General features: G+C 35.0%; 1 protein-coding gene across 3 annotated transcripts in view; it reads left to right on the top strand.

Moving 5' to 3' along the window:
- The window catches only part of Kcnt2 (potassium sodium-activated channel subfamily T member 2), a 377,298-nt gene that overhangs the window by 125,832 nt on the left and 236,205 nt on the right, over positions 1-15,261 (top strand). For all 3 annotated transcript variants that reach the window (XM_055624693.1, XM_055624692.1, XM_055624691.1), the window contains exons 6-7: positions 8,984-9,058; positions 10,155-10,238. In XM_055624693.1, the coding sequence (XP_055480668.1) occupies positions 8,984-9,058; positions 10,155-10,238 (159 nt within the window). The remainder of the gene's footprint in view (positions 1-8,983; positions 9,059-10,154; positions 10,239-15,261) is intronic.

Below are 15,261 nucleotides of genomic sequence, written 5' to 3'. Positions count from 1 at the left end.
TATTAGTATTCATTTGTGAATGTATTTACTCCAAATTTCAACTAAAGTTAATATAAAATAATTTTCTGCTTTGCTAAAATGACTTTTAGCTCTCATTGAAGAAGTCATTTAAAATATACAAAGTGATTCAGGATACTTTTTCATTGCAATTATATGATGATGACATTCATAATTAATTACTTCCTATCATTGGCAAATGAGAGCAGAACATTATACAGTTTAGCAGTCAGAGAGTGATGATATATAATATTTCTATCTGACCCCCATACACTTTAATGGCTTAGCTGGAGGAGAAATAGATGTTAAAGTCCAAAAAGTTATAAAGGAAATAGAAAGGAATAAAAAAGAATTTATGACAGTAGGATAAATTTCTATTAATTATCTTCTTGTGCTCTCATAAATTTAGTCAAATTCATGAACTCTTTTGACATAGCAAGTCCAGTGTTGAAAAACTTTTTTTTTTGGAATGAATCAATTGAATAATTCTTACCAATTTATGACCTATAAATAAGAATCTACAATGTGCTACTTCTTATATACTAGGATTTTTAAAAAGTAGAAGACAGGTTTCAAAAAATGGTATTTAATTGCATTACAAGTTGTATTTATACCTAACATTGTTTGATACCCAAAGAACTGAACCATTAATGTAAATATCCAGTTCATATATATTTCTTTTATGTATTGTATAAACAGATTGGTATTTATCTACTTAATATTTAAAATTAAATACAATTATTAAAGGAGCATTTAAATCTTCCCCAATATCAAACATTCTAAAATGAGAATAAATTAGTTTTTAAAAATTAAAAAAGTTTATTATTTTATGGAGACAGAGAACAAGATTAGCAAAATTTTAATGTATATGTCAAAATTAGCACATAATGAATTAAAAATCTATGGCATAATTAGCCATATTTTCCCTTATTTAGGAGTGTATGTCTATGCTTATGTAATTCTTTAATTCATGTTTATAGCTGCTGGGCAAAAGATAGTAATTGCCCAACACTAAAGTTCTTTTTCTTCTATCACCATAAATACCTTCTAAGTCTTTACCAAATGCCTTCAAAATGGAATTCCATTTGTACATGTATATTCAAAGCACAGAAAGGAAACAAAAATAAACATCAGCATGGCTTTCAATTATCTACAAACAGAAATTCATAACACCTAGAAGCTTTTGTTAAGTCTCTGATTTTTTGTTCCATAATTACTTTTAAAAGTATTAATTCTGAGAAATTTATCACCATAATAATTTACCTGAAAAACAATGTTAAAGTATTTTTAAATGGTAAAAGATATACCTAAATGCTTTGAATTGTTATTCATGCCTTGATATTTGAAATTTATAATTGCTAATTATATATTTAATGCTATAAGCTTTATTATACTATTTGAATAACGTATTCAAATATTCAGTAACTAGTCAAATAACATAAACTATCAATTTTTTTTATTAGGTAAGGTAAGCCTTATTGTTTTTATCCCTTAGAAATAGAATGTTTAACTCATACACCTAAGGGTAAAGAAATGCATTGTAGAAGAGGAGAGAGAAAGATTGTAAGAGATAGAGGATCAGGGATTTATTGTGAGCTTGTGTCTTCTAGTAACATCAGAAACTGTACCAGTAAACTGTCACCAACAAGTCTACCCATACATGAGCTGAAAAGGACGATACTACACTAGAGGTGGGGAAGCCCACACACAGTGAACTACAGGCAACTGTGGAAAATTCGGAACAGGAAAGGAGCTCCTCTCCAGGGAACAATACTCCAATTGGTTGTCCACAGCTAAACAATCATTCCTGAAAACATATATACAAATGTGACATTGTATGGACTCATCAAGTTATATTAAGAAATTTATATGTATATACAAATGCTTGTATACTTGCAATAGTAATTGATTAAAAACAGGCAATGATTTTGAAGGAGAATAGGTAGAACTATACGTGATGGTTTGTAAGGAGGAAGGGGAAGAAGTGTTCATATAAAATTTCTAGGTTCAAACTGGGCTCTACAAAAACTAGATTGCTATATTTCTCCAACATTTCTACCGTTTTTTTATTTTTCCTGCTTTCCTTGGTGATAATATCTAGTACATTTTCTTTTTTTAATCATTATCATTTATTACAATTTATTCAATTTGTATCTAGGCTGTGTCCCCCTCCCTTGTCTCCTCCCAGTCCTACCCTCTCTCTTCTCCCCCTATGCCACTCCCCTAGTCCACTGATAGGAGAGGTCCTCCTCCCTCCCTATTTGACCCTACCCTATCAGGTCCCATCTAGTACATTTTCTATCATGTATTTTGCTATAGTTTGGTTAAGGACTGACATGCCCGCCGTAGCAGAAATGGCTGGGTTAAGTTTTATTTACGTTTTATTGAATTCTGCCAGCAAGAGTAGCCTACTATTACACAGGTAGAATTGATCGCAAATTATCACTTACAAGCAAAAATTGTGTTTTGTTTCTATCAGGAAAGTGAAATTAAGTGAAATAAATGTTTGATATGATTTTGAGAAGCACTTTGCTTCTCTTAGGATGTTGTTCATAGTTCCCTGCATAGTGGCATTCCATCAATGCATTTTCTTTTTTTTTAATCATAATTTAATTTTGTCTGTGGATTCTTATGATGTAGGTCCACTAGGAATTCCTAATGGCCAGTGAAACTTGTGGATCCTTTACATATTAACTTATAACTATTTTAGGAAAAATAATTTATGAATACATCACTTAGTTCAGAAGATAACCTGAGACCTAAGAATTAAGCCAACTGAGCATGACTTAAAATATATGTGCTTTTTTTGTAGTCATAAACATATTATTCCTCTAAATAGTTTGACCATAAAAATTAGTCATCAGGGGGAAGTTCATTCACTTGCTGCAACACACACACACACACACACACACACACACACACACACACACACAGTGTGATTGGCGTATTGTCTTTTGTTGTTCTCCTGCCTGAGGGCTGTCTCCCAGTAATCCATGAAGTCAGGAGGAGCACTGGACTAGAAGCTGCCTGGAATGACCACAAGCACCTGGTCACACACTACCAAGGAGCTAGTTCAACTTTAATTCCAGAGAACAAAGGCTAAATACTCCATGGAAGTAGGTGCATCAGGATAGATGTACGTAACTGGTCAGAACTAGTCACTTCAAGGATGCTTGGTTTACATTATACAGCATGCTCCTATCATATGAATGGAAACACAATACCCAATTATCATATAGGCTCATGGAAGGGAGAGAGGCTGGGCGTTGTGTCAGAGGCCATATACAAATGTGACTAGGGTCATCTGTTTCTTTTTTTTTTTTCATAAGATATAATTTAATTCTCATTACATAAAGTTAAGCAAATATTATTTTTACAGCATTTACTATCTTATGTTAATCACCAAGAAAAGAGAAATATTTTACTTTTCACATATTAAATTAGGTGGCATATGAATTCTACCCCTTCTGTAAATTTTATTCTGTATAACATAAAGAGCTAACATAATAGCTCTTTGTTGTATCCCACTGAGTGTGCTTACAAGCACCTTCAGTCCTGAAGTCCACCTTCCTGTTTGTGTTAATTTTGCTGTGTACCCTAAACAAATTTTGACAAGACAAATTAATTTGTCTTGTTTACTTATAATGACATGGAAAGGTAATCTCAACTATTCAACTATCTCCTTTAAAATGAGAAACACAATCTAATGTAGTGTAGGTGTCACAGAGCCCAGAGAAAACAAATTACATCAGAGTGAGGAGTGTACTTACTTAACAAATAAATGGTCTTCTACTGATAGAGTACATACCTAAGCATGGTTTCTCCCACAGTACATCAATTACAGGTAGGCCAAGTGAGACATACCTCCTAGCTTCACAGAGAACTAACCCAGAGCAGATAAATGACATTTGGTTAAAGATATTTTTCAACTTATTTCATCAGTTAGTACAAAATCATGCATATGATGAAATAGATAAACAATTTATATGTTTTTCTTAGTCTTGCCTTTAATTGTTATTTATAGTTAGGAAATACCAATTTACCTTCCTCTTCTCAGTGTAGAAAGTACATTGGTTCAACTTCTGTTGAGAACCTGGTAAATCAGTGACCTCAGTTTAAATAAATATATGTAGACATAGGTTAGTGATAAATGGTTGTACATAGATATGGCATAATGGAGGAGTTTCTCATAAATAAACATGGAAGTGGTTATTATACTCAAAGCAACATTAAATTTTATAGAAAGTAATTTCATCTTAAGTTTGCTCTCTCTTTAAAAATGGGTGTACTTTGCATAATAAATTTAATCAAAGTATAACATTTTAATTAGAAAGACTGTGATGAAACTGAGGAGGACTTTGCAGCCAGTCCTGAAGATGCCTGATAAACCAGGGTCAGATGAAAGGGGAGGAGGACCTCCCCTATTAATGGACTTGGAAACGGCAGGGAGGAGATGAGGAAGGGAGGGTGGGATTGGGAGGGAATGAGGGAGTGGGATACAGCAGGGCTACAAAGTTAATAAACTATAACTAATATTAAAAAAATAAAATCCTATTATATAATGGCTTTAACAGATTGATTAATTTAGGGCTGTGTTAGCTGTTTATTTTTTAATGCATAAAACTAGATGTGTTTATTCTTGTATGGGTCATATGTTTCTAAAGACACTCTCCAGATGAAGTCAGGCAGAGAGCAAGAGGCCCTGCTGGAAAGAGGGCCTCCATCTTAATGCTTAGAATTACAACCTTAAACAGCACGGTTCCTCCAGCAGTCTTTATTCAGAAATTGAACTTCATCCTTTTGGTACTTGTATGAGGAACAGATCAAAGTATCTTGAGCTATGTTTATGTTGACTGTTGCTGTGTGTGGTTGAAAATCTCTAGTGTCCTAGCTGTATCAATGCCATTTCTTCTCTAGTGTGACAAAGCAAAATAAAAGAACAAAAGACTGCTGAAAGTAATTTAGTATGTGTAAACTGATGTCAGGAGGCCACTTGAAGACTTGTATACAAAGGCCCACACTATGTCACATTTTACGGATCAAAATGACTTGGAAGCATTTTAGTCAGGCTCCTCCCTCTTGATTAGTTTCTTTAGATGTACATATTTTAGTAGATTTATCCTATATTACATGTCTATATGAGTGAGTATATACCATGTGTGTCTTTCTGCTTCTGGGACACCTCACTCAGGATGATCCACAGAAGATGACAATGCAGCCACTCCTGATGAGATCTGATAGAATAAGATCAGAAGGAAGGAGAGGGGGACCTCCCCTATCAGTGGACTTGGGGAGGGGCATGCATGAAGAAGGGGGAGGGAGGGTGGTATCGGGAGGGGAGGAGGGAGGGGCTTATGGGGTGATACAAAGTGTTAAAGATTTTAAGATAATTAAAATCATTAAAAAAATAAAAAAAATGACTTGGAAGATGTGTAGAAGGCTACAAAGATGGCTCAGTGTTTAAGAGTACTTGTTGATCTTCCAGAGGCCATGGCATTCACCCAAGTCAGGTAGCCCGCAAAATCTCTGTAACCACAACTCAAGAAAAATCTAATATGTCTGTTCTCCTTGGCTACTCAGACTCACATGTGTGCAGCCACATGCAGACACATGTAATTTAAACTAAATTTAAAATATAAGATAAGGATAGAGTGCTCAATATACAGCAGCTGATATAGTACCTTTACATTATAGGAACACTTTTTCTTGTTAAACTGTGTGAATACCTGAAGAGTTTTAAAGTGAGTCGTGTGAAGTGATTGGCACATTGGCAATACATACTTGGTAATATAATACAAGTTTAGAGAGTGTAGGTAGAGTCCAGCGGGACAGGAATGATGGTCAGATGCTAATCAGACGTTTGACACTAGATGAAAATGAACCAAATGTTAAGTAGAAAAAACTTTGCTCTATTTACAAATGTTTATGTCTTGTTGATACATTACATTCATGTGATATGGAAAAAAATGTTGTACTAGGATTCTTAAGGATACTTGATTGGTGTTGTGGGAAGAGCTCAAGCAGGAACAGAACATAAATTTGGCTTTCAGACAGATTGCACCTACGATTTTAAGACCTCAATATTTGACCTGAGTCAGAATTTTAAAGATGGAGTATTGATCTGGGCTAGAAATAAAATGTTTGGAAATCACAGGTTATTGCTGATTATAAGTTGTAGCTAAAGCCTAGATAAAAGTCCTTAGAATGACATGCAGATAGAACTCTTCCAGACAATTTCTGTTGAAATTTGTCTTCATGTTTAGTTATTTGTATTTACTTACATTTGGGGAAGTTTTCAATGCAGTTTATTAGCAAGGTGTAAACTTCAGTTAAAAAATAAAGGACAGGGTATATAAAATATTTGGGGATTCATTAATTCATTTTCATGCTTACTTTAGCCCCAAGAAGTACATAAAAATTCAATCCATGTTACAAACTCTTGTGTTGGGAGTAAGGCATTTTATCTAAAGGAAGAAATTTGAGCAAATTTCCATAAGTATAAAAAGACTGGCAGCTTCAGGAAACTGTAAAATTTTAGAATCTGTGGGTTATTTTAGAATGGAGAGAGGAGCATTCTAACTACAAGCTAAACCAGTATTTAAAGTTAAAATTGTGAATCTTCATGTAATATAATAATATATAATAATAACAACTATGAGCTTGTACTTCATTCAGAGACAATGGGATCACAGAAATATATAAAGAACCCTCTTCCCTAAAATGAAAAATAATTGAAAAATGAAACTAGTCAAATCAGATGCCATTTTATAGATAACCTTAATAGTTCAAGAAAAAAATTGTTAAAAAAGATAATGTGTGAAACTCATATGAATGTTAGGTGACATTACCATGAGCAAAGTTTGTCCAGTGTTTTATAGGGACATTTTTCCATAAGAAAAAAATGATAGAATTATTTATGTACTGAGGGAAAAATATTAATCTGTAAAGTAAAAAATAACCTGACATCAGTAAAATCAGTTTTGGAGAAACTCATTGGAGTTTTGAGTCAGTGTCAGTATGGAAAAGCTGGTCATCCTATGTCTCTTCAAGCTCACACACCTCCTGCTGGTCCATGCTAATAGCATGAACAGTTCATGCATAACTGTATAATGCATGAAAAGCATGGGTTGTCCCCAGTTCAAACCCTGTACATCCTGGTTCTCTTCCCCACTTCCATTTCCTCCCTCTGTCTGATGCCAGCTGATTTAGGACCCCAGGAGAGAAGGAAGTCAAGAGGGAACTATGGTCCATATCTCCCTTGCTCCCAAGCTCTTATTCCCTTTCTGTGAGAGCTCTCAGGGCCATGCTGGTGCTTTGGGCTGAAGGCCCTTCATGTAGTGCCGCAGGCTAGCTTCTCAGGGTCTGATAAAGATCCTGGGCTCTTGAGGTCCCCAACTGTTCCAATCCTCTGTCACCTCAGGCACATATGTCTTGAGGGTAAACCACTTAAAATGAGGTCAGTTTACCTTCCTTTGTTTCTGTATCCAATTCCACTAAACTGTTGTCTTATAATTGGAAAAACTGTGGCTTGTTCTTAGTCCACCTCTTATTTTCTTTGCCTTCTCATTTTTCTCATGTTTTAGGCATAGGGTAAATATAGCCTAGAGTCTGCATGAAGCTAAGTGATTCTTTTGAATTCTTTTCACTTAGCTTGAATTGATGAGAAAGGCATCATTTTACTCATAACGTTTCTGTACAGAAGAACTTCCATGTGCTTCCATCCTCCACCATCCCCCACTATACTGGCTATAGCATAACAGAATATTTTTAATATCTTAGGAAATAGATGATCCAGTATAATATTTTGGGGCTATGGATGTACTTATACTGTAATGTGTTGAGCTATTGAAACCCCAAGGAATATTGAGAACATCTCATTTATATCTGGAAAATGTAGGCAATCCAGATTTCTGTTAACTTTTTTAAGCTAATGTATGGATTATCTTCATACATTAAATTGCTTGAAGACATTCTGCAGATTTGCTATGAGATAGAGTGTTGGTATTTCACGAAGGAAGAGGTGAATCTGTCCCATGGTTCTGAAGTCTGAAAAGTCATTTTAGGTAGCTTGATGGGTTTGGCTTCTTCAAGGTCCCTGTGTTGGTTGACTTTACAGCAAGGGAGTGAGCACTGGAAAGTGTGAGAGGTGAGACAGGAAGCCAGGGTTGCACTTACTGTGAAATTCTGTCCCTGCAGGAACTCACTGGGAGCCCACAAATACAATAGTGTTCCCCTTCAAAGGAGATTCTTCTTACTGAAGGCTTTGGACTCATTTTTCCTCCTAAGGCTCTGTAGAAAGGATCTAGTTTCTAGTACATGGCAGGCTCTTTCAGATCATACCCAGACCTTAAATATCAAGGTCACCTTCATGGAAATAACACCTGCATAATTGCAAAAGGGTCCACAACAGCAAGATCTCTGTGACGGTTTTAGTATTGTCATAGCCTTTCTTGACGTTGTTAAGAGCCCTCATATATTCATTATTTACGTGGCCCTGAAAATTGCACATTCAGTCTTAATTAAATTCACAGTGTAGATTGGGAGATTAAAATATGCACAATTAATGGCTCTTTAAATTTCATCAAATTTAAAAATAATACTGGTTAACAAACACATGTGACTTACAAAAGACAGAAGATGCCTTACCGGAGCTAATATAGTTATGATGGTAGAAACAAATTGTTACAATTAATCCTAAGGTCTTGTTATTAGTGTACTTTGCTTATTAATAACTTATTTTAGAGAGTATTACAGAATTCAACTGTTATATGCACTATGCCTGGCCTACTTTGGATATTTTATTTCCTATAGTTCTACCATTATAAAATCAAAACTAATGAGCATAATTCTGCTTAAATTAATTTATAAGTCATTGATACATCAATACACAAATCCATTAATACGTTAATAAAAGTGTTGCCATTACTAAATAAATTCTGAGTCCTGGTACTTCTCTGACTTTTGCTTTTTTAATGTTTATTTTTAGGGAAATATCTGGGAGCAGATTTTACGAATCCCATTCATCTTGGAAATAATTAATGCAGTCCCCTTCATTATCTCAGTAAGTCTTAGCATGTTAAAATGAATTGTCATTAGATTTAAATAAATTTTCTAAGTCTAAATACTTCTACATAATACAAGCTAGGAGGCATGGATTCAGACTTTGAATAGAACCTGTCTTCTTAAAAAGAATAACATTAGAATGGTGACTGAATTGCATAGTTAAATGAAATGTAGTCAGTTTCAGCACAATAGCAAAATGAAACCTTTTATAGAATTCTACAGTATAGATGTATCATTTGAACAAATGTCAGTATTCTTTAAAGACCCTCAAAATTATATTACTTATAGAATTTTAAAAATTAAAACTGATAGAATGAAATGTTTGCCACAGGTATCAGAAAGCACACTGTCTAGTTTGCCTATAGTATTTACCCAGTTTAGTTCTTCACTAGAAGATATGTGAACGGGACCCAATAGCTAGATCCTCCTCTAAGTTCTGAATTTCCCCTCATGTAATATCCTGTGCTACAGTCACTCTACTTCATCGCGGTCCCATGTATACGTAACCGTGACTGTTTCATTTGTAAAATTAGGTTCTGGTATCACTTTGATAGAACAATGATTATTGGAATTATTGGAATTTATTTAAAAAAAAACAAAATAAGTCATTATTATTTGAAGCTTCTTCTCGCTTCTTATATTTTAATTTGGGTGACTTACCTACAGAGAGAGCTGGAACTGGATTCAATGACAAGCTAACTAAATATCAGTGCAAGTGACTGCAGCTTCTGAACACCACTTAAAGCGGTTGAATCTGAAGACAGTGATATGTTTTAAAAGACAGTCTTGTACTTCTTCACCACCTTGGGTAGAGGAATGACAATGTAAAAAACACACGATAAGATTTAATAATAGAATCAGCATGGCTACATCTGACATCTGTAGAAGCCTCTTTATGCTCCTGTAATAATTTCCCCAAGAAAGACTTCAGCAATGAGTGAAAGGCTATTCATTGCTGTTGATTTTAAAGTATTTGATGCTGTCTTTAATCTTTATGTTTTTTAAAACTTTTATTCTGTTTTACATTTCTTCTTAATATGTTGGATATAATTTCCTTCTGTGAGGTAAAAGTTTAGTTTTCTCTTATTTTTCAGATATTCTGGCCTACCTTAAGGAATTTATTTGTTCCAGTTTTTCTAAACTGTTGGCTTGCCAAACATGCCTTGGAAAATATGATTGTAAGTAATAAAAGTAGAGTTAAAAGCAAAAATATTTTTCAAACATTCCCTATGTCTTACTTATTTTCAATGTTACAGTAGAAAGAGAAAGTTATTTGGCCTCTGATCTTGTCCTTTGACATTCTGTCTAATCTCGTAAATCTGCAGAATGTGCAGAATTTGTTCAGTTATAGTTATTAAAATTTCAAATGTTTTAATTTTTATCATAAATACCTGCTTCACATAGCTTTATTTTAATGTTTTGTGGTAAACTTTTTATGTACTTAATATAGCATACATAATCATATATATATATATATATATATACACATAGTTAATAAAAATTCAGTGATGAATCTGCTATATCCTAACAAGAATGAAAATCTGTATTCCCTTGGTTTCAGTGTTTCAGTTATGGGTAAAGAAAGTGGTTCAGGCTGTTTTTGACGTCATCAATCCCTAAGTGCTGTCTACACAGGTGAAATGTTTGAACAGTCTTTTTGAACAGGAGCACTTTTAAGGCTACCTGTGTATGCCTATGTAGTTCATCAGCCTTCATTTTCATGGCTTAGGGATGTTTTTGTCTATTATTGTGAATAATTTCAAGCTTCATGAAAATGTGCACTTTTGTTAGACCCTTTCAGAGTTAGCCTCTCACTTGTGATCATTCTCATAGATTTGTGTTGTGCTGAGCTGGGTACAGATCTTCTGAAAAGGGTTGAGATGGAGAAAGACACAAAATTCTGTGCGGTAGCCACATTCTACATTAAAGGTTGATACTCTTTGGAAAGAATCGTTTATACCTATGACACGAAAGTGTTCACCACAGTTTTCAATACTTGCAAGTACAATGTAAGGCACTCATTAAATAAGTCTTTGTTACTCCAGTTCTAAGGTGGGCCTGAAGTAAAGGACTTTGTTTTAACCAATATGTGAAGAAAAGCAATTTAAGGACGGAAAGATGTGTTTGATGTGCTGTTCCAAGGAACACCGTGCGTTTCAGCAGGGAAGGCATTGCAGCAACACCATGGAGTGCTGAGCACATCCTGTGTAGGAGTCAGGAAGCAGACAGAGGGCAGGAAATGGGACCAGACATTAAAATCCTAAGGTTTACAGCAGAGCCTCACCTCACAAAGTTCTCATAACCCTCCCAAGCACTGCCACCAGCTGAGCACCAGCTGTTCAAACACATGAGCCTTTGGGGACATTTTCTATCTTTGGCCCAAATAGGCTCATGGCTGCCTCATAAGGCAAAATTTGCTTCTATTTAAAAGTGCCTATTTGTTATAGTTTCAACATTACTCAAAGTCCAAACTTTCTTCTGAACTCCATGGCAATTTCTGGACTGTGAGCCACTAAAAATAGTTAGATGCTTCTAATGTACAATGTCAGACTATTTCCATACCCAGATGGTTATGGCCATAGCAAAGAAACATTTACTAAAAGTAAATCCTAACTTAACAGGGGAAATGTGAAATCCTGAAGCATTGTGTTCAACACCGGAGGCTTGTGTTTTAATTGGCTTAGTTTAAATAATCCTGGTATTAGTGATTACACTCTGTAGCACATGTGGTCTCTCTCCTCTCTCTTGAGCTGGTCATTGCAAGCCTACAGGTTTTCTTAGCTGACGTCCTAGGGTCAGGCCATCTCTTAATCCTGCTTTCTTCACTGCAATGTAGATGTCACCTTTACAGCTTCATGCAGTGGCCTCTCATGGCTTCCTTGCAAGGACTCATTCCTGCCACGCATTTCCTGGCCTCAGTGGCTTTTTAAAAATGGGGTATGAGATTAGGTGACCCGTAAATTTTGCGTCTTTCATGCTTTCAAAAACAGTACTACTTGATGAGGTTGCCAGTTTTTGCCTCCTCCAAGCTGCGAAAGCAGCTGCTTTGTGTGTTGACCCTGGAGGAGGGCCCTTTGAAGCTCTTTATGGTGCTCATCTGTTTAGCAACTGCAGCTGCCTTTCACCAGCCTACCCTCAACTTTAAGTTCATTTCTTTCACAATCAAATGGCACATGACGAAAAAATACATCTTCTGCTCCAGTTGTTGCTCTTTCTCAGTGAAACCTGTGCAAGAGCAGTCAATAGAAACAGTGTCACAGTCTGTATATTGTCCTGTCTTGAACTCTCTTGTGCTAAACATACTGATCTATTAATTTAAAAATCAGCCTCATTAAAGTTATCAGGGCATAGACGACATGCTTCTAGATACGCTTTCAGAATACCTCACCAATGGCTTTCAGCCCTGTTCCTTGTAGAGTTCTTATTCCCCTCCAAAGTCCTGTGAGCTGAGCCTCTGTTTTTCCACACTGCCACCTCCCCCCAACAAAAAACAAAACAAAACAAAACAAAAAAAACGTTAAGTTCTGCTTAAAACATTTAAAAAATTCTCTATTGCAGAATTCAGTGGTCTGTCACATTGTTTGTAAACTAGTACAAAGGCATGATATTTACATTTTCTGTTTTATCACAATAACAAACCAACTTCTGAGTACTCATTTGATCTTTCTGTTTGTTTTGTTGTTACTGTGACCAAACACCCAATAAAAAATAGATGAATGAAGACAGGGTTTATTTGGCTTACAATTCCATATGCTATCCCATATTGGTGGGGACTGCTTGGCAAGACAAGCTATGACTGGTCACATTGGTTTTGGAGTCGGAAAGGAGGGAATGAGCAGGAAATGGGTTCTGAGCTCCAAGTCTCAAGGTCAGCAGTGTTTAATTTCTTCAGCAATGATACGTATTCTAAGGATTCTGCCCCTGAGCTGGACAGATGGATCAGTGGGTGAGGGCAACTTCACAAGCTTGACAACTCGAGCTCTCCACATGTTTGAAGGAGAGACTGAACTCCTGCAAGCTCTCCTAAGACTTACTCAAGGGCCTTGATACCCGCATGCACTCACAGAGGGGCCATAGCATTTATGCGCAAGCACACTTACACACATACACCCTTAACACACACAAGATAAATTTTAATTAAAGAAAAAGTTACCACAACTTTTGAAATCAGTGTACTAGCTAGAGACCGAATGTTGAAACACATGCTTCTCCACAGCAGACCTACTGAATACTGGGTGCTTCAGTGAGCATTTGAGTTTATATCTCTGTTAATGTCGTCATCTTTAAAAAAAGCGAAAGTAATTTAGTTTCAAGCTCTCTGTGATAAGAGAGCTGTGCATGGTGTTGTATCCCACGTGTGTGAGATTTAATAATATTGATTGTATTTCATGAAAAATTACACTTGTTAGTATTAGCACTCGTTTTTTCATTAAATGACCTTTACTCAGACATTACGTCAGAAGCTTTGTCGAAAGAATTAGCAGAATAACATTTGAGCATTTACATTAGATGAATGCTTCTAAATACCTATGTGACGTAAGCCCACAGATCTCAGGGAAGCATATGGCCAGTGGCAGAAAAGAGTGTGCGAGCATGGTCTGCTGACAGCTCCTGCTGTCTTCCTGACCCAAAGAATAACCATTTGACTAAATAAATTGCTAATGAAAAAAATGGATCCAGAATCAAATAAATCTTTCTGAATTACTATGTAATTAGCTGTTGGAAAAAATAACCTCTTGAAGACAGGGATGATTAGACAGTATTAGAGAAAAATAGACTGTTTGCAATTAGCTTAGGACTTACACGCCTGTCGAGTTCTGTACTTTGCTCTCTTGGCTCTCACAGGATGAAGTTCTCTGTTGCATTTCGGATCACTGGCCCCTCTGCCCTAAGATTCTAAAGAACGAGAGATGAAATCCTGGCCAGTAAACATAGTTATTTGTTTTCATAACAGTCTTGGCTTAATGAACTATAGGAAAATATAAGAATGAACTGGGATCATTTTATTAGGGACATCCATTTCCTCATTGCTTCCCTGATTATAAGAAGGATAAAAGTGAATTCTTAAAAATTTGAGATTAATAGAAAGTTTTGAAAAATATTAAAAAGTTATATCTTATGAATTTAATATTTTTGGTTATTTCCATACTTTAATTATTTGTTGCATGCACACAGATCATATGTGAAATTATCCAAGTCATTTTTTTCTTCTTTTATTTAATTCTTTATTAATTACACTTTATTCACTTTGTATCCCACTTGTGGTTCCCTCTGTCTTCCTGTCCCAATCCCTCCCCCAAGTCAATTTTTTATTTAAAATTATCACATGCTGGCAAGTAGTGGATAAGTTGCTTTGTTATTAAATATGCTATTTTAACATTTACTCAATATTATTAAGACTATTATCTAGGCTCATTGTTTTGAACTATTTTCATATGCATACTTTTATTTTAATAGTGATGAATACCTATTATTTTATATGGCAAATAAAATTTTACAATAAACATAGCATATATAACTATTAGTGTCCATCTCTTAGGATTTTTAAGTAATTAAAGTCTGTAATTTTTTTCAGTAACTACTTACTTTATGAATGCATAAAATAGAAATGTCATGCTTTGGGATTTTGATATCTATTACCAGATTGCCTTCCAAAAGCTTATATTGTCTGAGGAGTATGACATGTGTCTATTCAACATATATACTGTAATTCATATTTATTTTAAGATTAGCACCATTGAAATCAACCCTAATATTTCTTAATGGAAAAATGTTTTGTTATTAACCTATGTTATAGGCTGTTCTAGTTCATGTAATTGTTCATTAGTGAATTTTAATTATAGTTCCAGTTACATTTTACTGTTCCCTTTATTTATATATATATTTTTTCTGAAATTCTGACTTTGTTTTTTTCCCCTGAGAAATATTACCATTGGAAGAGATTATTTGTTTTCTTTTTGGATTTGTCTTTGAGATGGCTTTTGTTATAAAGCTCTATTTGAACTCACAGTTTCCCTTTCTTAGGCTCTTGTGTACCACGGGTACAGACTGTACCATCATACATGGCTTGGCGTGTCAGGGATTAATTGCTATAAGTATTTTGTTTTCTGCAATACAAGTGAGCTAAAATTTAGTGCTTTATTGGTCTTTCCATATTCTATCTTTGTAATATGAATTGTATCATAAGTTATATCTAGATCC

This window comes from Psammomys obesus, unplaced genomic scaffold, assembly GCF_907164565.1.
Source record: "Psammomys obesus unplaced genomic scaffold, mPsaObe1.curated_primary_1811, whole genome shotgun sequence".
Taxonomy (NCBI): domain Eukaryota; kingdom Metazoa; phylum Chordata; class Mammalia; order Rodentia; family Muridae; genus Psammomys; species Psammomys obesus.
This window is presented reverse-complemented; position numbering and strand designations above follow the sequence as displayed.